Raw genomic sequence first — 27,856 nt, 5'->3', positions numbered from 1 at the left:
CTTTTACTCCTTACTCCTACTCCCCAGCCTGGGTTAATAGCCTTTTACCACGAAGTTATGTCACACTGACGGAGAAGAATCAATGGGTTGAGTAAAACAGGGCACAATTCTCTTATAACAGCATTCCTCCTTATCTAGTAGCCAAATGTACAAAGACATATACAGGTAGAGTCTCCCTTATCCAAAATGCTTGGGAAATGTTTTCGTTTTTGGATTATTTTGGAATACCTGTATTAACATATATCTACCTAATGAAATATTTTGGAAATGGAACCAAAGTCTGAACACAAAATTCATTTATGTTTCTTATACACCTTATTCACATAGCCTAAATGTATAGCCTGCCCTCTGTATCCAAGGATCCACAGATTTTGGTATCCCTGGGGGTTTCTGGAACCAAATCCCAATGGATACCAAGGGCCCACTATAATTTTATGCAATGTTTTTAATAATTTTGTGCATGAAACAAAGTTTGTGTACACTGAACCATCAGAAAGCAAAGATGTCACTATCTCAACTGCTCATGAAAAAGATTTGGTTTTTGAATATGGATTATGAGATTATAGATAAGGGAGACTCAACCTGTAATACCAAATCTAGAAGAACTGTAATTATACCATGGAATAGACTAGGCTGGGAGAATGTTTGGCTTTCCCGATGTTCTGGATTACAATTTTCAGAAGTGCCCAAGGGACAGAAATTATAGCAGATATAATCAAAGACCTTGGGAAGACCAAAGGGTTCTTGAGGTCTGGATTAAAAAATGGCATGCTAGTTTACTCAGGAATCTCTTTAATAAAAACAAAATTGCTATTATATCAGCCACTGACTTTCCTTCAAAGTATTTTCCTATTACAAAATTCTTACCGTAGATGGAGTTTTTTCTAAAAAGATCCTTAAGAGAAGAGTTAGCTCTTCTGCACATGTTCTTGAGCTCATCAGAGACACCAATAGATCCACCAGTACCTCCTGACATTCTGAAAAGGAGTATGTTTGTTATGAATACTCCATTCATATTATGAAAGCTATTAAAATGAACAACAATGCAAAGGCAGCTGTAATCCAAGAAGGAAATCTTCTAAATTTCAGTTAACACATAACAGACCTGTCAATGCTGGATAATTTTGTCTTAAAATAAGGAAAACTCTGTGTGCTGCACTGAACTGAGATCAAGCAGTAAAATATCTTCATCCATATTCACATGTATATTAGTGGTAGGAGGAGTTTTCACATAAACTCTTTGGTGTTACAGCTATAATCTTCTTGTAGTGCAGTAATCTACTTATCAAAAATGTGTATAACAAAGAATAAACTGACTTGGAAACCTCTGCACTTAGCATTTCATATTTCATTCAGAGTTTTCTGTTTAAAAGTTTGCACAAACATCTCTTTCTCAATAAGTTCCTCTACTAAATTTGAAGTTGGATTCCAGACAAAATATAGTAGAGTTAAATCTTAACTAGATAAACTGGAGATTTCTTACTTTCAGAAAATTCAAACACATATTAAATTAATTTACCCTTATTCTACAGACATATAAATCAAACATATACATGAAGATCAATCATAAATACATCCAGATCAAACGTCGGAAGCATAGAAAAAGAAGACTGTTTATTATTTATTTATAACTCACCATGAAAACTGGAATCTGTCTGTGTCAGTATGTGAAGGAATCCTCCCAAGATACTTTTTACTGCACCCTAAAGTAAATTCAAGATAAAAAAAATATACACTGAACTAAACTGATTTAACAAAATACACACAAAGTAATGGGAATGTATGGTTAAAAAACGTACTACAGCTGAGTGACTGGCTGTGGGCTAGTCCCAATATTCCTTCAAAGCTGGCTTTCCCTGACTTGCCTGACCTTTCCCCCTTATCCCTTCCTTCCTCCTCAAGTCTATATCCTCCAAGCTAATTTCCATTTCAACCTCTGACTCCCTTCACCTTTCCTATGAGCTAAAGATGATTTCTGTGGCCAAAAATATGATCAACACATTGAAACCTGGCGTAATAATACACCCATGTTGAATAAGCAGAATTTGGTTTTGTTGCTCCATATAGTCTTGCCAGGTTTTCAAAATAGCAAGAGAGAACTGAACGTCATGACATGCAGGGTTGATCAATGGACAGCAGCTATGAAAAATTGTGTTCCACCCAAATACCAAATGAAAGTATTGATTTCAGTTAATCTAACCATGACTTTCTCTGTAAGATTAACCTACTGTCCACATTTACAGATTATATGATGCACACATTTCTGTGTTTGGGGCCCACACTCCAAAATACAGATTTTTGGCATCTCCTTCAGTCAATATAAAAGCTTTCTAACTTCCAAATACTGGCCAGCCTTTATAATATGCCATCCCTACAAGGCACAAGCTTTCTGGCCCTCAAATAAGGGGCATGCCCTATAATAAGGGACATTTGCCGAGATTAGATCCGGGCCTTTAAAAACAGTATATCTGTATTATTTTTATGATTCCTGTCAAGCAGACATACTGGTTGCTGCTTATCTATTATCCACATTTACTCCAGATGCTTTATTTCTAGATCATTTAAGCACAGCATTCTTTGTCCATTTGGTTAGAGTCAGTCTGATAAGCAATCAAGCAGGTCTGAGACAGAGGAAGACTTAGTGTAATAATACATTGTTCACCGTTCAATGTATGGGAGCCCCTGTGGGCAGAGAAATGATTAATTCATAATAAAACAATAATGACTGGAGATAGCAGAACACAGATCAAAAGTTCTTCTAAAACAAAAGGCAGCAGTTCCATGGGAGAAAAGATAGGAATGAACTATATGAGGCTCCCAGATTAAACGTTCATTGAATGGTCTTACTATCTGCCACTTCTTTACAGCTTTACAGCAGTACCTCTCCCATCCAAGATGGTCAAGTCATTTAGCAGACGGCATGTGGGGCACTACTGCAGATTTTTTTTAAAAAAAAACTGTACAATTTATAGCTATATAGCATACCAAGATCAATACTAAGTTGCACTAACCTGTTGTATAAGTAAGGTTGCATTTTTCCCCTTCAGCCTGATTACTTTCAAGAAGCTCTGGAAGACATGAGTAAGAACATCTAGGCTTGGGTTGCCAATTGAGAGTAAATGTAATTCCAACATGCAGATTTCAGGGAATATCAATTCTCCTTGAATGAGGTGCTCAGCTAGGTCACTGGGAAAACTGGAAAAGCCAAAGCATCCTTTTTCTCTCTTAATGTCTGTCCCTGGAAGAGAAGATATATGACCATTAAATAAAAATCAGTCATTCCACTATCTGCCCCATTTACCAATTTGTTTGAGCTTCATAGTTCATGTCTAACAATAATTTGTCTTAAGTTAGAAATAGAAAGAGTTAAATTGTCTCCATAGTCCAAAATTCTGGATTAATTTGAAGTACACAATCATTTTATGAAAGGGTAAGCATAGACAGAAGGCACAAAAGTCATTTTTTGCCTCGGTAGTACTTCATACTAATTTTTTTTTTTGGCCAAAAATCACAGCAATTTTCCGAGTTTGGAGGGCAGGGTGCTGCAGACAGCAATTTTATCATATTCTACTGTTCTAGGGGGTCTCCAGGTATGGTGGTTGACCTCTGAGTTTTTTTCACTCTTGCATATTTTTTTTAAAAGTTGGGGGGAAAGGAACTTTAGGGTGCCAAAAAGCCTATCTGCCATACAAAAGAGGCTATATGCAGTATGCACAATTAACATGGCTGATCCTAACAGACATGCAACATAAACCACACACATTCATATCCTCAAGACCAAACTGAAAATAAGTGGAAGACAAACAAACACATTCACTTGTGCACATTGCACGATTTGTTACTGCACCTATCCACTTTTTAACGTACTGATGGAATACTTTTGTTCATCACTACTACTATACTTTTGTGCCCAGCCATGTCAAGTAAATACATAAAATCCAGAAGGTAATTGTTTCATAAAATGGTGTGATGTGCTTTAAAATAGCACAGCATGGTTATTGGAAAACAGCTATGTGCAAAAAAGCAAAGGTACCAATTCACTCACATTAACTGTAAGAACAAATAGGTTTCTATACTGCCAAAAGATTAGACTGCATCCAAGAAAGTCCTCTCTCAGACTGAAGGACTCCTTTCTTCAGTAATAGACTTGTGATCCAGTAGAGTTTTTACTGTGGCTCAATGGGACAATTCCTCCCTACCCCATTTCCCAAAAATCTGCTCTGAAGGTTTGGAGGATCCAGTGGAACACTGAGGGGGAGGAGGCTGGAAAAGCAGAGGGAAACAGCAACTGTGCTCCCCAATCCCTTCTGGCAGCAGGAGCATTCTGCACAGAGGCTGCTTAGGTACGTTTCCTCCAATAGAATAAAAACTCTGTATCCAAGTAAGTATAAAGTATAACACTTCCCATTCATAAAACAGAGCTGGTAAGCTACTGTGGTGGCTCAGCGGTTAAGACGCCAATTCTGACAATCAGATCTACTTGCATTTGAATGCTTTCGAAATGCTAGGTCGGCAGAAGCTGGGACTAGCAATGGGAGCTCACCCCATCATGAAGCACGTGGGCCTCGAACTAGAAGGTTGGCAGTTCGAGGCCCAAGTGCTTCATGATGGGGTGAGCTCCCATTGCTAGTCCCAGCTTCTGCCAACCTAGCATTTTGAAAGCATGCAAATGCAAGTAGATAAATAGGTACCACTTTGGCGGGAAGGTAACAGTGTTTGGTGCAGTCATAATGGCCACATGACCACGGGATTCATCTTTGGACAACCCTGGTTCTTTTGCTTAGTAACGGAGATAAGCCCCACCCCTTACAGTCACTTACGACTAGACATTCATGTCAAGGGACTACCTTTACTTTTAAGCTACTGCAGTTAATGAGTTGCATATGTGTACAAATGCTACAAGTAATGGATATGTTGTATAAAGTAGAAGCAGCCAAGCTGGCCATAAGAAAAGTTAATAATATCCAAAGTTCAGACTTGCCTTCATCTTGGCTTTCGCTGTCATCAGGATTACTTTCACTATCTGCATCATAACCTTCTTCTTCTGCAAAAAATTTAAAGCTACAGCACTGTGACTCTTCTGCTTCTTCAGATATATCACCAGCCTGAGGTGCAAGCTCCTTTTCAGATTGATGGATCTGTGATGTACATACAGTATTTTAGAAACTTAAGATGAGCCACTGAAAACCTAGATCACTATCTACAGTGGTCCCCCGGGTTACGAAACTAATTCGTTCCGCTGCCCTTTTCGTAACCCGGAAGACTTTCGCAAGCCGAATTGCCATAGGCGCTAATAGCGAAAGCCGTTTTTTGGTGCGAAATAGCGCCGAAAAGCACCAAAAGGTTTTTCGTAACCCGAAAAAACTTTCGTAACGCGGAACAGTTTTTTTAAATTATTTTTTTTCGTAACCCGGGAATTTCGTAAGGCGGTGCATTCGTATCCCGGGGTACCACTGTATAGCAAATTCTGGACTTCACAGAATCATAGAGTTGGAAAAGACTGCAAGGGCCATCCAGTCCAACTCCGTGCCATGCAGGAAATCTAAATCAAAGCATCCCCGACAGATGGCCATCCAGCCTCTGTTTAAAGACCTCTAAGGAAGGAGACTCCACCACACTCCAAGGGAATTTGTTCCACTGTCGAACAGCCCTTACTGTCAGGACGTTCCTCCTAATGTTGAGGTGGAATCTCTTCTCCTGTAGCTTACATCCATTGTTCCAGGTCCTGTTCTCTGGAGCAGCAGAGAACAAGCTTGCTCCCTCCTCAATATGACATCCTTTCAAATATTTAAACAGGGTTATCATATCACCTCTTAACCTTCTCTTCTCCAGGCTAAACATCCCCAGCTCCCTAACTCGTTCATCATAGGACATGGTTTCCAGACCCTTCACCATTTTGGTCACCCTCCTTTGGACACGCTCGTTTCTCAATGTCCTTTTTGAATTGTGGTGCCCAGAACTGGACACAGTATTCCAGGTGGGGCCTGACCAGAGCAGAATACAGTGGCACTATTACTTCCCTTGATCTAGACACTATACTTTTATTGATGTAGCCTAAAATCGCATTGGCCTTGTTAGCTGCTGCATCGCACTGTTGACTCATGTTCAATTTGTGGTCTACTTGGACTCCCAGATCCCTTTCACACATAGTTTCATTCAAACAATTTCTGAATGCCAAATATCAAGTAATATAACCTAATACCCCCAGTCCACCCCATCTGACCTGATGTCTGATTCTCCTGATTTATGTAATTAGCTTCAAGGTGGCATGGGGTGTAGCATTTTCACAATGTATGCCCCCGGAAGCTGGTCAGGGGTTGTGCCAGGGCAGCCTAAGGTTGCTCTTTACTGGCCCAAATAGGATCGGATCTTTTTTGCTCCTATTTGGGCCGGCAATGGGGTGCATTTGGACTGTGGTGTATGCTTGCCATGGCTTTGGGGCGAGCAGCTCCAGGGCAGCCCAATCTGCCCTTTTGGGGCAGTCTGTTTTGCTCCCTAATGTTTTTTAGACTCTGCTGTTTTACCTTCTTGACATTTTTACTACTGTTTAAGTCCTGTACAGAATGTAGAAATGACATATAAAAGCACCCTGGACAAAAGGAGAAAGAGCTTGAACCCATGCTAAGAAGAAATTAGTATTCAGCTTATATTCACAACCACACGATATTGTGTATGTTTAAATTCACTTTGGGCCACAATCCTCCTGTTACCAAGCTTTCTAGTTTATCCACATACAACTGAAGGTGAATTTATAATTTCTATGAGAATTTCATACCAGCATAGTCAATCTCCAGGCTTCTGACAAATAGACAAACTTCAGAGAAGTTCAAGTTCAAAGAGACAAGAAATAAAAACATGCATTTTAAATTTATACCTTTTCTTTCTTTTCTTCTGAATGATCCAGATCAGCAAAATAGGTTCCTAGTGCAACCCGAAGCAAGGAATCAAATAAAGGCTTCACTAAGCTAGTTTCCATTATTCTAGATTTCGTAAGATGGTCTCTCATTTCAAGTAATATATCTTCAGTGCAAGCATTCTACATTAAAATCAAAACAATTATGCTTTTAGGTCTGTTTTGATAAGTGAAAATGCTATTAAAAGCAATTATATTTTCCTCTCTATTTCCATTACCCTTCTGTATTTGCTGAAACCAAGAATAAAGTACATTTGTCAATGTTTCCATGTTATACTCATTGGACATATTGCTATAATTATCTTTAGATAATCATATTCTAACAGAACATGAATGTAATTTTTAAAAAGTAAACCTTTAGGCATTATTCATTATCTATTCACCGTACCATGACATTAGCTCAGCACATTAGCGGGAATAATTACCAGTTACATTAATCTGCAAGTAATATAATTGTTATGTCCCCATACCCCTGCAAAGTAGCATGCTATAGATATTACTTCTCAAATTTTATTTCCCATTTATGCACTTAGTATATGTAGTCCAAACTCATTCAAGCCAAATGAAAATTTGAAGTTAGAAATGCTTTGCTTGGAAAAACAACTTTATGAAAGCTAATACCAAGATACGTTATGAAATGAAAACTATGGTTTATTAATGAATAAAAGTCTATGCTGCTTATCTTGAGGCTATATTTAAAATTATATTACCTTAAACTGAGCATTTTGCTTAGATTTCTCTACAGAAATGCATTCTACAGACCGTTTTATATAAGGTTTCGTTTTATTGCTGAAACAAACAGCTTCCTTCAAAGACAGTATCACTACACAATGTTTAAAATGCTAATATGCAAGTGATGTTGTAATTACATCCTTGTAATTTTATTAAAATGTCCTTGTAAGTTCAGCTTGCTATAAAGGAATGAAGACATTATTTTAAAATGTAGAACAGACATCCTGTTTGTTCCCACATGTAAAACAGCTTTTAACTGACACTGTGGATACATTTATTTCCCACGTAGTAATGGCACATTACCTGGAGAAGAGATTCTGTTTCTGTCTTCTGCTGGAAATTATTTGCACTGTGTAAACAAATTGCTAATAGAGCTTCCAAAAGTCTTATACTTTGCAGCGACCACTCATGATCTTGAATTGAAGTTCTTTTTGATTCTGCTGTGCCTTCAGCTGATGTTTGATTTGCATTTGGCTGCTTATAGGAAAGCCATTCATGTTGCTCTTCACTGTCAAAATTTTCATCAAGGCTATCATGGTCTGATGAAGCTCTCTCATTACTCAGGATCAACTGTGATGAACCACTCTGTTCACCTTGTTCCTTTGTTCCATTTATTGCAAGTTTCTGGATGATCATTGCTATTAATCTATAACACACTTCAAAGCCACCAAGCCTGTGGAACTGTCTTTGGAAAATTGAGCTGGACAAATAGATCCAGCGGCACATTGACCAAATGTCTGCTGCCCTATGAATGTGTTCCAAGGAAGGTAAAGAGAGACTCTCTGGAGACAGACACGGCAGCCTGTGGCTCAAGGGTTCACTCGCTGTACTATCATAGCCTGACGTATCTTCAGAATCATTGGCTGAATCTCGATCAGCATCTGCTTCTTTACTGATGCATAAAAAAGCAATACAGAGAAATATGTTTATCATGTTGACATGAACATCTTGGCTTACTGCTTTCTTCTTCTTTGGATAGTCTTCTTTGAGTCCAGCATAAAATTTGCTTAGACTTTGAGGTGTATCTGAAGTTTCTTCCTGCTGATGAACTAAAGCAGCAAGGTCTAATGCAGGCCTCTTTTGCTCATTATCTAAACTGTCTAGGTCTGGCATCAACTGCTCCGTCTGCTGCTCTCCAAGGCAAAATATTAACGTTTCAAATACTTTCAAGGAATAAGTTCTTACACAGTCCAAGTAATTTAGCTCAGTCATCTGATTTACTCCATTGCAGTTTAAGAATAGCTCTCGTATTATTCTGTGGAAAAAGTCAGATATTAAACTATTAATGCAATAAAACAAAGACAAAAAAAACCCTGTACTGCTTTGCTGTTTCCTTTAGGCTGTTTAAGCCACAAAACAAAAAAGAGTTTGGAGGACTGTTTTAAAAATTGAGTTAAAAATAAATACCTCTATTTACCTTGTTTGAACAAGTTTTGCTTTTATCATTAATATAGAATTATACACACACACACACAAACACACCCAAAGTTAAATTTATTCTGCAGGTCAGAGCTACTCAAAGTGGTAAACTATGTATCAGAGCCAGTTCATGATCAATCAACTGCTAGTGTAGTGAATTCTAGGAAAGAAAAGGGCAAATGTAGCCAATGGGCAGAAATATGGTACCAGTCTGAAAAAATATGCAAATCCCACACATTGTTACAGGCCATCCAATGAGCAAAATACCAATATATATTTTAATTAAAGCGGAATTTGTTTCTTGCTCCTTAACACCGAAAGACCTTTTTATTTGTTTCTGTTGTACAGTAATGAATTTTCCAAGTTGTAAACAGCTCTCTATCTCTTTTATTTCCTAAGATGTTGTGGTGGTCGTGTGCCTTCAAGTCATTTCTGACTTATGGCAACCTTAAGGACAACCTATCACTGGGTTTTCTTGGCAGAATTTTGTTCAGAGGAGTTTGCCCTTAAGCCTTTCTGAGAGAGAGTGATTTGCCCAAGGCCACCAAATGTATTTTCATGGCAGAGGAGATTCAAACCCTGGCCTCCCAGTGTCTTAATCCAACACTCAAACTTTTAAGTAAATCAGTAATACATCTTCCTTGGAGGTCTTTAAGCAGAGGCTAGATGGTCATCTATTGGGGATGCTTTGATTGGATTTCCTGCATAGCAGGGGGATGGACTGGATGGCCCATGTGGTCTCTTCCAACTCTATGATTCTATGTCATTCTAAAATTATGAGTAAAATCAACATACCTGGATTTAAAGAGTGCAGGCAATGTCTGCAAATAGATTTGAAGCACTTCTTCAGGGAAACATTTTTTATGGTAACTGCCTGTCTGACTGAAAGCTGTAGTACAACCTTGCTGTTGGGCAAAATGAGCTAGTTCAACACCTCTCTGGAGAACTGGGCTGAATATGTAATTGTACAGTTTCCACTGAATAACTTCATTGCCTTTTTGGATCAAATTGCACACATGACTAGCTATCTGCATACAACGCAGTTTATCATCTTCTTCGAAGACAAGGCTCTGATATGCTTCCAAGGCATCCCACTTTAGCAACATATCTTCAGATCCTCTACTAGGCAAAATTCCTTGAAATCTGTAAGGAGCTGAAGAGCTCGGAGCAGAAATAACCTCAGCAGCATTGCCATGGAGAACCTCATCTAGTTCAGCAAGCTGATCACAGTCAATAGTACAAATGTTGCAGGAGGCCTGAGTCAGTGTCTGAGAAACTTGTGCCCCCCCTAGTTGGTCCAATATAAACTTATTAAGGATGCTTAATATATGTGGCTGAAAGTTTTTTAGCATTTGTGATTTGAAAGAATGAAGCAATGGGTTAATTACAGACCTGGGGTCCATGCAACAACATATACCCACATTATGGACACCAGATAAGATTTGAAAACATGTGTTTCCAAGAGAAAGATGCTCCAACAGTCGCAGACACTGGTGAGCACAAACAGCAATGCAGCAACACCGGTCAGGATAGTGAATTTCCCCATCAGCTGTTTCCTCAAATGGGCTCTTAGAGACTTGATTTTTAAAAGTAGAAACTGGTAACCCTGACAGGTCTCTGTGGTGATGCATGAAGTGAGAGTACTCACATCGCCTGTGTCGTTTTCTCGTACAGACAGACTGATGAAGTTGTTCTGACTTCACTTTTTTAACAGTGCTAATTATTTTCATAATGCTATTGATAAGAGCTTTGAGATACTCTGGTGCCTCCGTGTTTATCTTGGTGTCCCTTGCAACCAGCCATTCCATCTGGAGTACTGTAGCTTCAAACAGTTTAAATCCTTGGTGTTGTATGAATTCATGAACCAGATCCATTGCTTGACTAAAATAAATTGGATTGGAGGCTGCATTTTGAAGGCAGCCAATCAGGATTTGCAAAACTCCGTCTATAAACTCTGGCAAAAGGAGAGCCCTGTGGCGATACCATGAAAAAGCAAGGTAACCTTGAATCTCCTGTTGTCTTGAAGCAAAAGGATTGTATGCTTTTTCCAGTAAACATTTGGTTGTTAAGGCTGCTTTAAGTAGATCAGTAATATTTTTTCTCAAATTGACTGGCATAGTGTCAGCATTGTTAACATTCATTGCTATAAGATGTAACACTGTTCTAAAGAGCATCCTCTGAACCAGAGCAACAGGTTCCTCTGTCCAGCTTGAGGAAACAACCTCATTTTCAGCAGCACTACATGCATTGTAACACTCTCCAAGTTTTGATAATAGTTCTGTTAGTGTAGATACAACATTTGCTGCCAAAGGGGATTTGTGGTTCAAAGCAATATCAAACTTGCACACTTTTTCTAGCAAAGACAGTAAGACAAGACACAAGTCAAAGGGAGAATTGTCTAGGTAGCTGACAGATGATGTTGCTCGATCATCAGAAGCCTGAGAACTGGTTTCTGGAATGATTTGCTTGGAGTTATCAGCATTGTCTGCACTTATGTTGCAACTCTGGACATCTTCAGTTTCCAGAAGGTGACCTCTACCTGCAACATACTGTTCCTTAGGTGGATTTGTTACAAAAGGCTGCAGGAGTTGTGATCTCCTATACTTCATCGTTACAGAAGTCTTCTCATCTGAATTGCCTTCTGAATCAGAAGTGGACAGCTGGGATTTCCTTGCTTCCCTCACAGAATAGCGATGGGTAGTTTTACGCTGACGTCGACTTTTCCAGGAAGTAGAATTCAATTTTACAGGTGCCTGAGCAGACAGATGAGAATTTTCCTCTACATTTTGTTTTTCCTGAGTAGATTTGAGAGAACTACTAGTTGCCTCTTTGGTCAAGCATATATCAACAGAGAAAGGCAGGTTAAAATCTGTTGGAAGACAGAAATGACAATTAGACAATTTCAGCTGATATGGAGCATCTAAGATGCATAATTTGGCACATACAGTGTAGATTGAGAATAATTCTCAGACTCACATTGCTTTTTCTACCATGTAAGGTATCTTTAGATTTCATTACTTTGTACAGAAAAGTGTAAAATGATTGAAGGAAGTAATATCTTTTAAGATGCAATATCCAACTGGATATTTTAATTCCAAAGGGATTTCTTAAATAAAGTCCAGAACGGATCCCCCATGTAAGGGGAAGGGTCCATTGTATAACACTGCAATGTACTCCTTGAAGATGATTCAGAAGTAACAGTTAGTGCAAAACATAGCTTTAAGACTGTTAACCTGAATAACATATGTAAACCATGTAACAGTAGCCTTAAAAGAATTACACATGTTGCCAATACACATCTGCTAAGAAATGAAGTGGTGATGGTGAGATTCAAAGCACTACAGAATTGGAGCACTTCCCCCTGTTTAAGACTGCCCAAGGGCCCAGCATGATGGAGGAACATGCACCCTCCCAGATGAATAATACACTATAAGAAAATAGAGGAGAGAGACCTCTGCTTTGGTGATCCAGTTGGGATATGTTCTCCTTTTGGAAACCCAACTGGCACTGATGATGGCTTAATTCCAGTTCCACGTTAAAAGCAGCTATTTAGTAAAGCCTTTGCGGTCTTCATTATTTTGTTCAAAATATATGTATACTTGGTTTTAAAATGTTTTAATCGTTTAAACTGTTTTAATTTGTCAAGTTTTAAGATCTATTTTACTCTTTAAATCAGGGGTAGGCAACCTGCGGCCCGCGGGCCGGATGCGGCCCAGCGAGGCCTTGGGACCGGCCCTAGCCTAGTCCTGCCGTTGATTGCCGCCGGGGCCTTTGGCCTCTCACGTGAGGGCAAGGGGGGCAATTGTCTATAGAAGCCTCAGAAACATGCATTTATATTAACATTTTTTAAAAAATTAGCAAATTTTTTCACGTGTCTTCCATTTTTTTAAAAAAAAAGTGTCCTCCATTTGAAAATTTTGCCCTACATTTGTCCCGGTTTATTTATTTATATAATTTTTTAAATTATTTATTTTTTGGCTTTGGCCCCCCCCAGTTGTCTGAGGGACAGCAACCCAGCCCCCGGGTCAAAAATGTTGCCTACCCCTGCTTTAAATTATCCTATATTAGATAATTCCATATCATTTAAAACTGATTACAGTAATTGTTACTTGTGTGCTGCTCTTAGAGTCAATAATATAGGGTAAGATATTAATATTGTCATGAACAAAGATATATTCATGAAGCCTATGAAGACTACATACCTATTGCCTTTTCTTCCTCTACAGGTATTTTCCATACGAGTGGCAGAAGTGACAAGAGAAGAGTAAGGAGGTCTTCTCGACAGGTCAGCTCCTAGTTAAGAAATCAAGACTTGTTTACATTTCATATTCTTAATGGCAAAGTTAAACACTGTTGTCTATCATACAACCCCCTCCCCCCCAAGTTAAAGCTTTTTGGCTTTCATATAAATTCCTGTTCAAAGCTCCCATATGTATTTCTGTACATGGTAGAGGGGTGAGACCTTTTTGACTCCTGTGCACCAATACTTGTAAAGTGAGCCAGTTTGCAAAAGCAAATGTCTTTACTTTCTAGTTTAACTACTTCTTATTTTCATAACTACTGTACAGTGTATCAGTTTTTTCATCTCTATTCTCATTTATCCAAATATTAACACTTCCCACGTGAGTCAATTCTTGCCTGTATTTTCTCTTTTCAGTTTATAATTTTTTGTAACAGATTTTAAAACAGAGATTATGGAAGTAAGCGCTTCTTTTTCACACTTATACACAAAATCTCAAGGAAAGGAAGCAGAAGTGGAATCACAGTATGTTAGAGTTGGAAGAATCTTCTCTCCTACAGGCTAAATATACCCAGTTAACCTGAGTCACTCCTCACAGGGCACTGTTTCCAGACCTTTCACCATTTTGATAACCCTCCCTTGGACATGTTCCAGCATCCTTCTTGAACTGTGATGCCCAGAACTGGACACAATATTCCAGGTGAGGCCTGACCACAGCAGAATAGAGTGACACTATTATTTCCCTTGATCTATGCTATACTCCTATTGATGCAAGTTTAGTTTAGCACAGTGCACCACGTCATATGCAGGCATGCCTTACATGGCTTCCAGCATACGGTGGAAGCTGTGCTAGAAGAAGCGGAGCTGTGCAGCATAAAAAGTAATGGTGCGTGCACCGTGGGCCGCCGTGGGCAAAAGCCCAGTTATCTGTAAGCTTGAGCGTCTGCGGAATTTTCCTTACACTGGAGGGGAGGGGGCAAGGGACCACTGTACATTGGCATTTTAAGCTGCGACATCATACCGTTAACCCATGTTCAATTTCTAGTCTACTAAGATTAGATCCCTTTTACATGTACTAAGTAAAAAAGACAATAAGAATGATCCTGATCTCTGGAAGTTTAGTGGTCCTAACAAGAAGTGGCTGCAGGAGGGAATTTTGGCTCTCTTCTGATATAACTAGTTTATACTGGTATAAGAAGTCTCTGAACAAAGACCAGATCTGCAAAGCCTAAACCGCTTAGACAAACCCAACATAAACACAGGAAAGGGGAATCCAGCTTAAAACCTCTTCTGTCTGCACACATCCCATGTGAAGCAAATAAAAGACAAGAAAGTCTTCTACTTTCCTTTTCAAATCACTCATCAGAACCATAAATACAATGGAGGGCATGCAACCATAGCACTCAAAGTAATTTGAATCCAAAACCCATTCTGAGATCACTATGTTTTCCTATGCAAAATACAGTGAAATTTATGAAAAATAAATTACCTGATCAATTATGGAATTAAGTTTAGTAAGCAAAATGAATCCACGGCCTTTGACAAGGTATTGCCCTAGTGCTGCTATGTGTGTTTTTTCCTCTTCCTCCTCCCTGGCTTCCACCCTTTGGTCCACTGCATTGCAAAGATGGCTGACATCTGACAAAAATTCACGTGCTAGTGAGTTACTAGCACTGCTCATGTCTGAGCTGGGGGGGGGGGGGGAGACAAGAAATAAGGAAAGGTTATTGCATTTCATCCTGCTCAGTACTTTGAACTGAGTGTGACATGCATATAGCTAAGGAAGCTTGACAACATTTTAAAAATTATCAAATGAACAGTCTATTCTCATATAGCAGTATCACTACAAGATATGAGATAGAATCCACTTTTCCTTCTACTAACAGATTGGTTTTCAATCACAAACCAATCATAAACCAGGGAAGGGAAGATTCCTGTCCCTATCAGCCCACTGTGGAGCTAATAGGATCCAGCTGGATCCGATAGAAGGAGAAACTCCCACTGAACAAGCAAAAGAGTCTATTCACACACTGTTAGATTCTAATCATAAGTCTCATTGCTTTTCTTGTTATGGAAGTGGAAGAACATCTTTTATACATGGGAAAACTCATCATAGCAGTAAAATGTCTGGGACAGAAAATGAGAAATCATTATCTCATATATTCCCATTGACCCCAATGCTTGACAAGTGCAATTTAAAATACTATTAGGAAACATTCATATTTGTCTATTCATAGAGCTTTTTTTAATCTTCAGGCAATGAGATCTTGTACTGACAGATTGTGCTTGCTGTACAATTTTATCTGAAATTAACAGAATGTCTAAGACTTACCAGAGGTTATAGGTCTTCTCTCATTGATGGTATTATAAATAGGTTATTCTTACTATACCCCTGTAATAACAAGACAAATTCAGAAGTCAACATAAAATGTATAGAGAATAGTAATAAATGTATAACCTTAAATTCCATTCTTAAAGTCTCCCTAAAGCAGTGGTTCCTATCCTTTAGTCCTCCAGATGTTTTTGACTTCAGCATCCATAATTCCTGCCTGTTGACCAAGTTGGCTGGGGCTTCTGAGATCAGAAAACAAAGGGAGGACTGAAGGTACTTTTCATATTTTTGTATTTTAACTGTGACATGCAAACTAGAAACTGTCATTTTGCTCCCCAGACAAGCCAGAGTTGCTCCCCAGACAAGCCATTGGGACAGGGAAGGGGGGGGAGGGAAAACAGAGAAGGGCTTTTTTTTTAAGGCAGAGGAAAGAGAGAGAGAGAGAGAGAGAGCCAGGCAAGTCCAGGGGAACTAAGAATTCCAAGCTGCAGGAGTGAAGGAAAAATCCGTCCTACCAGGAGCGAGGCAGGAAGAAGACTGGGGTTTCTGGGGTAGCTCCGCCCACAGGGGCGGGGCTAGGGCCCCGATTGTCTTCTTTGTTTTCTACCTGCCTATCAGGAGCCATGTGGGCGGAGCCACCCCCGAGGATGCTTGCCCCTTCTCTGCTGGGAAACTGATTTTTTCTCACTACCTATTGCACTGCAGGATTCCAGATGCATTTTTGCAAAAGGTTCAGCTGTGTACTGAAGCCTCAGCTCTGATCCAACATTAACACATACATTTCTTGGGAAAATTAAAGAGTAGCCCTGATCAGTTCAGATGAACAGCTAAAGCTGGGTTGAGGCATCTCTGCCCTTCTCAGTTCACACAACTCCTTTGCATTCACCATGCTGGAGCTTCTGTGAAATGAAGTCAAAACATCTGGAGATGGTGGTGGTCAGGGTTGTTGTGGCTATGGTTAAACCACTTCTATCCCACCCATTATCATAGGATCTCACTAGACTGTGGCAAATATGGGAGAAATTATTAATGAAGAAGAACCCACTATCAAGAAAAGGTTGCCAGAGGAGCTAAACAGACCACCCCAAAGGAGTGACTTGAAAATGCTCCTGACAAAACAGGATTGGGGCTGTGGCAACCACACACTGCAGCCGCAATTTGCCTTTTTGTCAGCCAAAAAAGAAGTGGCAAACAGCTGCTCCTCTTTCCGCCAGTAAAAAGCTGGCTTTTCAGGCCTGCTGCAGTTGTAAGTTGGCTTTAAGCAGTGTGCAGCGTCTAAGCACCATGGCACCAGAATTTCTGGAAATCAGCCCTCGTGTGGGTAGCCAGGAGGCAGGAAGCTGGCTTCCAGGCATCTTGGGGCGTGTGACGTATATACACCACGTTCTCATGTTGGCTGGAAGCCCACTTTTTATGCTGGTCTATTACAACCCAGAGTTTGCTTTTGCGTGAGCCTACCAGGAAGGGCAAGAATCTGACCAATCTTCTTTCCCCTGTTGAGTTGATTAAGTGCAAACTACTTTTGCACTATGACCATTTGGAGCAGCTGAAGTAAAGTGAGGACAAAGAGGGAAAGTGGGAGGGGAGAGGGAAACTGGGATCATTTAAAAGCAGCTGAAAAAGTGGGAAGAGGTTTAATTGGGACTGTCCCTGCCAAATCAGGACAGTTGAAGATATGCATACGTAATATGTAATACGTTAAATGTTTTAATAAAAAGGCATGTTTTCTTGGTACTGAAATGAAGTTACAGTTGGTGTCAATCAGGCATTCCAGGGGAAGGTATTCCACAGCTGCTGAGAATTGCAATTCAACAATATTTGAGGAGGTTGCATGATTCCCACCCATTTTAGAGTGTAGGCAAACACCAACTCCAGGAATATTTATTAGACTGGAAACAAAAACAAGAGGAAAATTTAACTTAACCGACTGATATCAAATGGAAAGATAAACTTTCATTATATTAAGCAATTCTATTTTGAGCTAAGAAACAACAGCATAACATTTTGGGCTAATAGAATTCCACAGACAAGAAGCCAGGTTCACATCAATTACAGACTGATTTTCATCCATCTGTGCATAGCCAATGATATTCTTAAATTTTAATTTAGATTTTTAACAGAAATACTAAATTTCACCTAAGAAAAAACATGATTAATATTAAATTATCAGAATGTAAGTATGTAACTAAACTAGCACCGGATGCATTAAGAACCAAGCTAGATGTCTGCTTAGTACATAGCTTCATATCTTGCTTTTGCATAATTAATTACAGGGATAGTCCCTACTGGGAAAATTGCAGAGGAAAAGGATGCTTATCTTTTCCATCCCTGCCACAATTATAATGAATCCTCCACTCATGTGTGGAAATTTCTTCTAAATGTTCAAGCCACTGGGGAAGAGAGGCATGTTTCTTTTCCTTGTACACTTAACTCCAACGAAGGATTACTCACCATCACATAATTAAAGTAAAAACAGGGATTGGGGATGCAGCAACCGCACACAACCCCAGTCCACCTTTTTGCCAGCCAAAAAAGAAATGTCAAACAGCCACTCCTTTTTGCACCGACAAAAAGCTGGCTTTTCAACTCCGCTGCAGCTGGAAACCAGCTTTAAGGTGCTGCGGCGGCAAGCACAGTCTAAACGCTGTACTGCCAGAGTGCCTGGAAGCCGGCCCATGTGTGGGGCAGCCAGGTGGTGTCAAATGTGTTGGGAGGTTGCAATATCTGTTCCACTAGTTTTCAGGAGTTTTTTAAATACTGATTTGAGAAAGTACACTAAGGTCAAAAGAGACGGACAGGAAGGGGCAGCTTGAAGAACCACACGCCGCGGCCTCAATCCGACTTGAACCCAGCCAAAAAAGGAGCAGCCATGATCTGCTCCTTTTGGGGCCGTGGAAAAGCCGTCTTCAGCAGCTGCACCACAGCCCCACAGAGACTTCAAGATGCTCCAGTGCCATGTGGCATCTAAACACCCCACAGCCAGAGTGTCTTGAAGCTGTTCATGTCTGCCCAGCTGCCCGACTTCCAGGCAGCTTTAGGGTGTCACCATAGTGTGCAGCATGTAAATACCGTGTTCTGATGAGGCCCTGAAGGCATCTTTTAAGGGATGTCTGTTCTGGCCCTAAGTCTACAAAAGCTACTGCTACAACTTCTTTTACTCAGTCTGAAAGGTCCTACAGCATCACCTTGGACACTGATATTATAAACTAACATGGGTATATTTCTGAATTCTTGCTCCAGTTAGTTAATCTTAAGTATTTCAATGCTACTTTCTTTTTGTGTTAATAGGGCTGAACAAAGGAGCTGCAGCCAAAAGGAGACTAAGGTCCAAAATACACTGCAGAAATAATCCAGTCTAAGTCTGCTTTAACTGCCCTGGCTTAATGTTAGGAGATTCTGAGAACTGTAGTTTTGTAAGACATTTAGGCTTCTTTGTCAGGGAGCTCTGGTGTCACAATAAACGACAATTTCCAGGATTCTCTAGCACGGAGCCAGGACAGGTAAAGTGGTCTCAAACTGGATTATTTCTGCAGTGTGTTTTGGACCAAAGTTACTCAATAGACAGATTCTTATATTCCTATAAGTAACTTCAGGAACTGATATAGCCACAGGTTAGAAGGATTAAACTATATGAGATGATGTGAAATTCCTAAACTTTAGAAAATACATGCAGTATTAAAGGGAAACATGATTTAAATCAAGAGTTTAAATCAGTTTTTGTTTCTTGTCAATTTAAATAAAATTGCCATAACTATGATTCTAGAATTCTTCAATAATTTAAAACCTTCTATCATTACTAGAAAGATCTCATTTGTATATTACTAAGGCAGCACACAAGAAACACATGTGTGAAGAGAATGAAACACATACATTCTTCCTGCCCGATAATGACTAACCTGGGAGATGACTATCAATTATAAAAGAATCTGGAAATTTATTCCATTCATATGTTTCCAGACTTCCATACATAACTGCAACAATATAGGAAGAAGTCATAACAAAACCACTCTAGCAAAAATTCCCCTTTCTAATCACATGAGTACACCACTCCCAAATGCACATAAATTTATCCTTTATTCTTTTGCATTTTCATAAGTTAAATGAAAGAATATTTAACTCACTTGTGGCTCGCCTCCAACTGATCACTTATTTATAAAGATACACTACACAAATGTGTGCAAACAGAAATTGTCCAAAAATGGATTTAAATTTCATTAAAATAACCTCATTCTTACACCAGACTAGGTTCAGACTAGGGCACCTCCTCTTCCTACTTGAGAAATTCAGAACCATTAGGCACAAAATTTGAGGGAGGCAAAGGATCATGAGGCAGATACTCCTTGCATCAGACATGTTGGAGTAAACATTCACTGCAATGCACCCCTCCCTGACTCATAGAAGAATTTAGTCATAGCGGCTATGCCACATTGTCCCCACTTAATTTGCAAAGAGGAGTTGCTGCTGGCTGTAATATTATTTTCCTGTGCATAGTTTTGGAAGGGGGACAGAGATGACCTTTCTGTTCTTCTTTTAACATAGCTATTGGCTTAGTCTTTGTGTGTCATGTGACATCTTCACAAGACATATAATATGAATTTATACACAATGATTAGAGCTAAGCAGACAGCCTTCTTAATCTGTGTCCTTATGGTCTAAGTGATTTGCAATATGAACACTGCTTTGTAATTTATTTATTTAAAAAATTTAGTCAGTCATGAGAGCTTGCTTGGCCCTACCTCCAGGCATAAAAGCACTTAGAAAAGCAAACTGGATACCACATGAATCAAGCAAGAAATCCATATTGATGCACATCCCTGGAATATACCCATTTCTTTGCCACAGGGTATGTGGGTAATAAGGAGCAAGCAAGGATAAGTATCCGCATCGAATGAAGCAGAAGATAGCCCTTTTAGAATCTAAGCAGCATTACATGGTACTGGTGCAAGAGCAACTTAAAAGGGAAAGATGCCCTGCCTGTATTTATCTTTAAGTAAAAGCTGTTCATAAGATACAAATAGTAACAAGACAACTGGGGTTCAGTGGGTTAGCTACTTTAATTTTAGAAGAATTCCATACAAGGTACAAATTGCTCCCTTCTCAACGCTAACCATGTCTGATTCTCAAGAGAAATGGGGTGCCTTCCTAACCCACAATTTTTAAAAAGAGAAAAATAAGAAACATATGACTCTCTTTTCACACTCACTTGATAGCAATTCCCCACACATCCCAACTAATGCAGCACCTTTGTGTAGTGTTGCCAATGAGCCTCAAAGATATTTCCCAGCATGTTTTACCAAAATCCCCGGAATGCCCCCCCCCCCATATTACCCGGAATATTAAGTCAAAATCCCTGGAAAGTTCCCGTAATGTTAATATGGCAGATCTTTTGCAAATAAACGTAACCCTATTTGAATAAAAAATAATTGTAACTTATTTCAACTCTCAAAATTACCATTGAACCAAACAAAGAATCTTTCAGTCATTCTAATACTTTTAAGATATTTATTTTGACATGAAGGAGGTCCAAGAAGCTTTGTGCCAAATAGAAACGTGTTAGGCTGCAACTGCACTGCAGAAATAATCCAGTTTGAAACCCCTTTAACTGCCCTGGCTCAGTGCTAAGGAATCCTGGGAATTGTAGTTTTGTGAGAAAGAGCTGTTGTGCCACAATAAACTACAATTCCCAAGCATCTGAGGAAGTACGCTTAAGTCTAGGAAAGCTCATGCTGCCAACTTTTCTTTCAGTGAGTCTCAAAGGTGCTACAAGATCTCTCTATCATCATCACCATTATTATCATCATTATCAAATGCAAATACACCTGAAGAAGTGGACTTAAATTGGCAACACTGATATACTGTAGACTCTTTCTCTGGGGCTCTGATCTGGAAGCATGGAGGCAATTCCTTTGTCAAACCAGGGAATTATGGGAATTGTAGTTTGTTGTGACATGTATATGTATGTGTGTGTATATGTGTGTGTGTGTGTCTGTGTTGTGTATATATATATGTGTGTGTATATATTATGGCTGAGCTTTTCCTGAGGGCGGGGCGACCACTCTCCTCTCTGATTGGCTGAAAACCGTTAGTGTGACTCCAAACAGGATTGGTTGCTCTGGTAGCCTCTCCCTCTCAGGGCTGGAGCTGAAAAGTCCCTGAATCTTCCTGGAATAGAGCCAGACCCAGAATCAAACGGAAAGCACTTAAAAATCCCATTTTCCGGGAGAAACTCCCGAAATTGACAACACTGCCTTTGTGTATGCACTTAATTATATTTCAAGTAACCAGTACAGTGATGGTTATAATGAGACCCGGTGCTGCTCTCATAGTGCAAATACAGGGATGACTATCGGAGCAGCAGACAGCTATAGTGGGTTGCTTATGCACAGGAATGCACAGTCACTAGTTCCATCTGCCAAGAAACAGTAAGACAGTGTAAACATTACCTACGCTGTACTTGTGTTTTTTAAAGGAAATTGTACACATTTGCATTTCATTTGCTAATCAGGAAGAAATTCTCCTACTGGTTCCACCTGTCTTACTTTAATTTTAAAATATGCATACAGAACCTGGCTTTCAATAGGATCTCAATAGCTGATTTATCCTCAAGGTGATGTCAAAGGAAATATACATGTTACAAGAAAAAGTACATTTGGGCATGACACTGGTAGGCCCACCTAGCAGCTAATTCAATTACTTTTTATAGCTCCTTCACAGATAAATATACAGGTTCAACCCTTGTTGATACAGTTCAAGCATTACTTATTCCTTTTCACAAAAAAAATAGAGGTACCTTTGCCCTGATTAAAATATTTACTGGGTCAATCTCTTAGGCCAACGCAAAGTCCACAAAACACTGCACAAAGTTTCAAGTTCTCCAGGCCTCTTCATCATGCAAGATGAAGCAGACCCATGATTTAATTTGTAGCATTATGCCCCAAGGAAACAGCTAGTCTTCTAAAATGTCAGATGTCTTTCCAGTTAAGCCTAAATAAGTATAGCTAAAAAACTTAACATCAGGCTCCATTAAGATATCAAGGGGATATTAACAACTGGTTACAAAGCAAGACATCCCTCAATATTACATAGTCATTTCTGTTAAATTCAGTAATGATAAATAGAACACAGGCATAATTTAAAACATTACAATGACCAGTCATTTCTTAGACCAAATAGAGAGAAAGCATCCTGAAAGATGCAATATAATAGTCTTTCAACACACATGATAACCTTTTAAGTAATACAGTAATCATCTATAAGATTCCCAATTACTATTATCTCTGCTAGGCCAACTATATCATCTTCTAAGGTACAAAAACAACTGGGATGTTTCTAATAATTAAAATATAATGAGAGACCACCTCTGTTGGCTATCCTACATCACTAAGACACAGACTTATAGTAAATGATCGTACAGTGGACCCTTGTTATACGTTGGAGTTTGGTTCCAAGATCCCCCGTGGATAACAAAATCTGTGGATACTCAAGTCCCATTAAATATAATGACATAGCAAAATGATGTCCCTTATAAAAAATGGGAAATCAAGGTTTGATATTTTTGAACATTTTCAAACTGTGGATGCTTGAATCAGTGTATAACAAATCCATGAATAAGAAGGGCTGAATGTACCTTAATACTCTGTGATTCACAAGAAAAAATGACAAGCAAATAATCCACAATGTATGTAGAGAATACTGGCAACTGTTTTACTATTCTCTTCTCAATAACCTCAAGGGAATGCATGCAGGCCAATGGTTCTCAAACAGTGGGACAGGATCCCAATGAGTGGCACAAGAGTTGCTCAAGGAGGGTACGAGATTTGGAGGCCCTGATCCCTCCTCTTCTTCCTGTTCCTCCTCCACTTCCCAAACATTGGCCTGTTACAGACTGCCAAAATAAAGCTGCTTGGGGTCTCTTTGGAGGTATGCTATTTAAATGATGCATGCATCCTAAGAATCCGGAAGCTGCACCAAAGCTGCCCTCCAGTGCTTAGGAATGGAGTGTGGCTTTGGCGCGACCTCCGGACTCTTAGGACCCATGCATCATTTAAATAGCATACCTCCAAAGAGACCCGAAGCAGCTTTATTTTGGCAGTCTGTAACAGGCCTTTATCTGTCCTAGTGGGGAAGAGAAAGCCAAGATAGGTACTAGGAGCTTCTGCCAGGGAATGGGGAGGAGAGCTATTTCCTTATAAAAGGTTAAAATATGAATATAAATCAGTGTGTGAATGAAAATACTCACACTAAACAAACAAAATATTTTATTAATATATAGTACTATATCAAGCTGCAGGGAGCACAACATCCACATATACCAGTAGATGTAACAAAGTCACAAGGATAAAAATTCTGAGAAGCACTGATGTAGGCTACTTGCTATTGCTGTTGTTATATGCCTTCAAACTGACTCAGATTTATGATGACCCTACCATGGGGTTTTCTTGGCACGATTTACAGGAGGCTTACCATTGCACTCCTCTGAGGCTGAGAGAGGGTGACTTGTCCAAGGTCACTCAATGGGCTTTCATAGCTCAGGAGGGATTTAAACTCTGGTCTCCTTAAGTCCTAGTCCAGTACAAATCAGTACACTATACTGGCTCTTAAGGAAGCTAGCAGGTTGCCCTGGTGGCGCAGTGGTTAAATGCCTGTACTGCAGCCATTTACTCGAAACCACAAGGTTGCGAGTTCAAGACCAGCAAAAGGGCCCAAGTTCGACTCAGGCTTGCATCCTTCCGAGGTCGCTAAAATGAGTACCCAGACTGTTGGGGGCAAATTAGCTTACTTGCTAATTAGCTTACTTGCTGTTCACCGCTATGATCTTTGGAATAGCGGTATATAAATAAAACATATTATTATTATATTAGGTTCAAAATACGCATGTCTATGGCAGAGTTAAACCCAGGATTGCTCTGGTCATGTGAATATGGCAGACTTGTCACAATGGGAGATGGGGGGGGGGTGTCTCACTTCATAGAACAGAATGTGCATATAAAATTAAAGAACTGGAGCCATTGTTAAGCCCCTACCCTCAGTTCTGTTCCCCAAACCAGAGTTCAAAATCAGAGATCGATTTATAAAAATGGGGGGCTGTATTATCTAAAATGTATGAGGGGATGGCTTTCCCACTGTCACTAGCTGAGGACCTCCTATATAAAAGCTGAGCCATCACTACCATCACTAAGTGCAGTCAATCCAAGTTTACACTGAAGGGCAAGTAGCTAATGTGTCATTTGTAGACCATCTTAAACTAGATTTCAAGACAAACTCGGACAAAGGTCTTCAGAAGTGATTACTGTATATACAGTTAGCCCTTCACATTTTTGGCTTTAATTTTTGTGGATCTAATTATTTGTGTTTTTGTTTAAGATGTTCATCTAGGAATCTCTAGGTCAGGGGTAGGCAAGCTTTTTGAGCCGGGGGCCAGGTTGCTGTCCCTCAGACAACTGGGGGGCCGAAGCCAAAAATTAAATAATTAAATAATTTTTAAAAAATTAAATAAATAAATAAACCGGGACAAATGTATGACAAAATTTTCAAATGGAGGACACTTTTTAAAAAGTGGAGGACACACAAAAAATTGCTGATTTTTAAAAACATGTTAATATAAATGCATGTTTCGGAGGCTTCTATAGACAATTGCCCCCCTTGCCCGCCGCTTGCCCCCCTGCCGTTTGCCCCCCCTTGCCCGCCTCCTCCTGATAGGCCAAAGGCCCCACGCCCTCACGCGAGAGGCCAAAGGCTCCGGCGGCAATTGGCGGCAGGACCAGGCGGGGGCCGGTCCCAAGGCCTTGCCGGGCCGCATCCGGCCCACGGGCCGCAGGTTGCCTACCCCTGCTCTAGGTCCTACAGCGCAACTTTGCCAGATGTTGATCATAGAGTTCTGCTGAGGAACCTAGACATTCCTAGAGAAAACACTTCTCTAGACATTTGTAGATGCTCCAACATGATTCTATAATCAACCTCTGGCAGACCATAGAGTTCCACTGGAGAATCTGAGATTCCTAGAGCAGTGTTTTCTGAGATAAAAAGAATAGTGTTTTTTTTATTTGCAGTTTTCCCACATTCATGGGAGTCCTTTAACCCTAACCCCAGTGAATGTGGATGGACCACTGTACTATGTAAAGGTCCAGAAATTTTAGTCAAAAATTGATCCAAAAAGCCTGACTCATTTTATCCATGGGTCAACGTAAATACTGTACAGCTGGCCCTCTGCATCCATTGATTTTTGTATCCAGAATTCAAACATCCATAGCTTGATATATATATATATATATATATATATATATATATATATAGAGAGAGAGAGAGAGAGAGAGAGAGAGAGAGAGTGAGTATACACACACACACACACACACACACACACACAGAGTCATCCCTCCATATTTGCGGCTTTGATATTTGCGGATTTGATTATTCATGGATTTCATTAATATGTTCTCTCTAGGACTGTCTAGGTCAGTGGTTCCCAAACTTCCTAATGCCGTGACCCTTTAATACAGTTCCTCATGTTGTGGTGACCCAAACCCATGAAATTATGTTCGTTGCTACTTCATAACTGTAATTAAATAAGTGTTTTCTAATGGTCTTAGGCGACCCCCATGAAAGGGTCATTCGACCCCCAACGGGGTCCCAACCCACATGTTGGGAACAGCTGGTCTAGGTCCTCCAGTGCAACTCTGTGATCAACTTTAACTAAAGGTTGCACTGAAAGACCATTTGTAGCTACTCCAGTGCCATTCTATGGTCAGTGTATGTTGGACATTGACCACAGAGTTGCACTGGAGGACCTAGAGATTCCTAGAGAGGTGTCCTTTCAGGTAAAAACAGTGTTTTTGTTATTTGCATTTTTTCCATATTCATGGGGGTCTTGTTCCCCTAACCCTAACGAATATGGAGGGACAACTGTAAATTCCAAACAACAAACCTTGATTTTGCCATTTTATATCAACTGTATTTAATGGGACTCGAAAATCCACAGATTTTGGGATCCATGGGGCATCCTAGAACCAAACCCAGTGGTTACCAAGAGCCCACTGTATTTTAACTCTTATTTAAAAAGGAACCATCCCCTGATGAAAGGCAAGAGTGTAATCTGTCCTGGTAGCACTGACCCCCTCCCCTCCTCATCCATTTGTCCTTTAGTGTGAACACAAACAGTTATGCCTGCTGGAATCTTGTAAGTTCTTCAGCATTGTTTTTCTTTGCTTCATCCTTTAGATCCTTTGTTATGTGCCCCTAACTTTTACCCTCGACTTATCTTTAGGTCATATTAAAATCCATAATTTTTGCCCTGAAACCTGCCCTTGACTTATATATACATGAGGCTGACGTATAGGCAAGTATATATGGTAGTCTCAAGATATTTTGGTACAATGAGGAAGCAATAAAATGTAATTCTACTACTTTTTCCTGTTAGGCATAAAATACAAATAGAATGCTGCACAGAACTAAGTACTGAACTTATACATGTTACTTAAACCAGATTCTAGCCGACCTTTCCTGTTAAATTCACATTGTGTTCCTTTAAAAGTAGACTTTTAGATATTAATTTATATTCCAAGTTAGATGAAAAAATTTCCACATATTTCTAGAGACCAGGATGCAATGGAAATCCCTGAGATTAATTTTAAGTAGTCTTTGAGACTGTTGTTCAAAGAACTCCACCCAGGGTTCTACACAAACATTTGTGAAACACAGAAGACAAACAAGAAATACTACCCTCAAATTACGTCTACAAAGAAAAGAACCACAATGAATTTTAACAATAAACATTAGCGACACCTCCACCTCCAGGCTTTTCTACAATTGCAATAATGTACTAATTTACCAGTGCAACTTTAATTTAAAAAAAAAACAATTAAAATAATCAATTAAAACCTTCCTCCTGTCACTGAAAAGACACGTAAGTAGTATAACTATAAAACAGAACTCATGACAAATGTGACTACTGTTTCTTTTTTTAAAACCCATCAATTAAAAAACTGCTCTCCCAGCAGTTTCATATAGGTTAAACATTGAAGTTGGGAAAAACCTACCAATGTTTGACAACTATTTAGAGAAAGATTCCTGTATACTTTTATGTATACATAGAACCTACCAGTTTCAGAAGCTTTAGCAAATTAGACAGGAATTATGTGTTCAGAAAATATGATAACAGATGATAAACACAAAACTACTCTCTACTGTGCTTATTTGACAGAAGAAATGGCAATTGAATGTACTT

At 39.5% G+C, this 27,856-nt stretch overlaps 1 protein-coding gene across 4 annotated transcripts in view; it reads right to left on the bottom strand.

Moving 5' to 3' along the window:
• Nucleotides 1-27,856, bottom strand: part of LYST (lysosomal trafficking regulator) — a 123,243-nt gene that overhangs the window by 88,926 nt on the left and 6,461 nt on the right. For all 4 annotated transcript variants that reach the window (XM_089529871.1, XM_089529874.1, XM_089529873.1 and 1 more), the window contains exons 2-11: nt 15,637-15,696; nt 14,794-14,992; nt 13,267-13,357; nt 9,860-11,933; nt 7,949-8,900; nt 6,875-7,036; nt 4,982-5,138; nt 3,012-3,238; nt 1,637-1,703; nt 868-977 (exon numbers count right to left, since the gene is read on the bottom strand). In XM_089529871.1, coding sequence (XP_089385997.1) covers nt 868-977; nt 1,637-1,703; nt 3,012-3,238; nt 4,982-5,138; nt 6,875-7,036; nt 7,949-8,900; nt 9,860-11,933; nt 13,267-13,357; nt 14,794-14,985 — 4,032 coding nt within the window. In that variant the 5' untranslated portion in view covers nt 14,986-14,992; nt 15,637-15,696. The remainder of the gene's footprint in view (nt 1-867; nt 978-1,636; nt 1,704-3,011; nt 3,239-4,981; nt 5,139-6,874; nt 7,037-7,948; nt 8,901-9,859; nt 11,934-13,266; nt 13,358-14,793; nt 14,993-15,636; nt 15,697-27,856) is intronic.

This window comes from Sceloporus occidentalis, unplaced genomic scaffold, assembly GCF_023333645.1.
Source record: "Sceloporus occidentalis isolate IW3139 unplaced genomic scaffold, rSceOcc1.0.p SCAF_6, whole genome shotgun sequence".
Classification (NCBI taxonomy): domain Eukaryota; kingdom Metazoa; phylum Chordata; class Lepidosauria; order Squamata; family Phrynosomatidae; genus Sceloporus; species Sceloporus occidentalis.
Note: the sequence above shows the minus strand (reverse complement) of the source record. Positions and strands in the feature narration are given on the sequence as shown.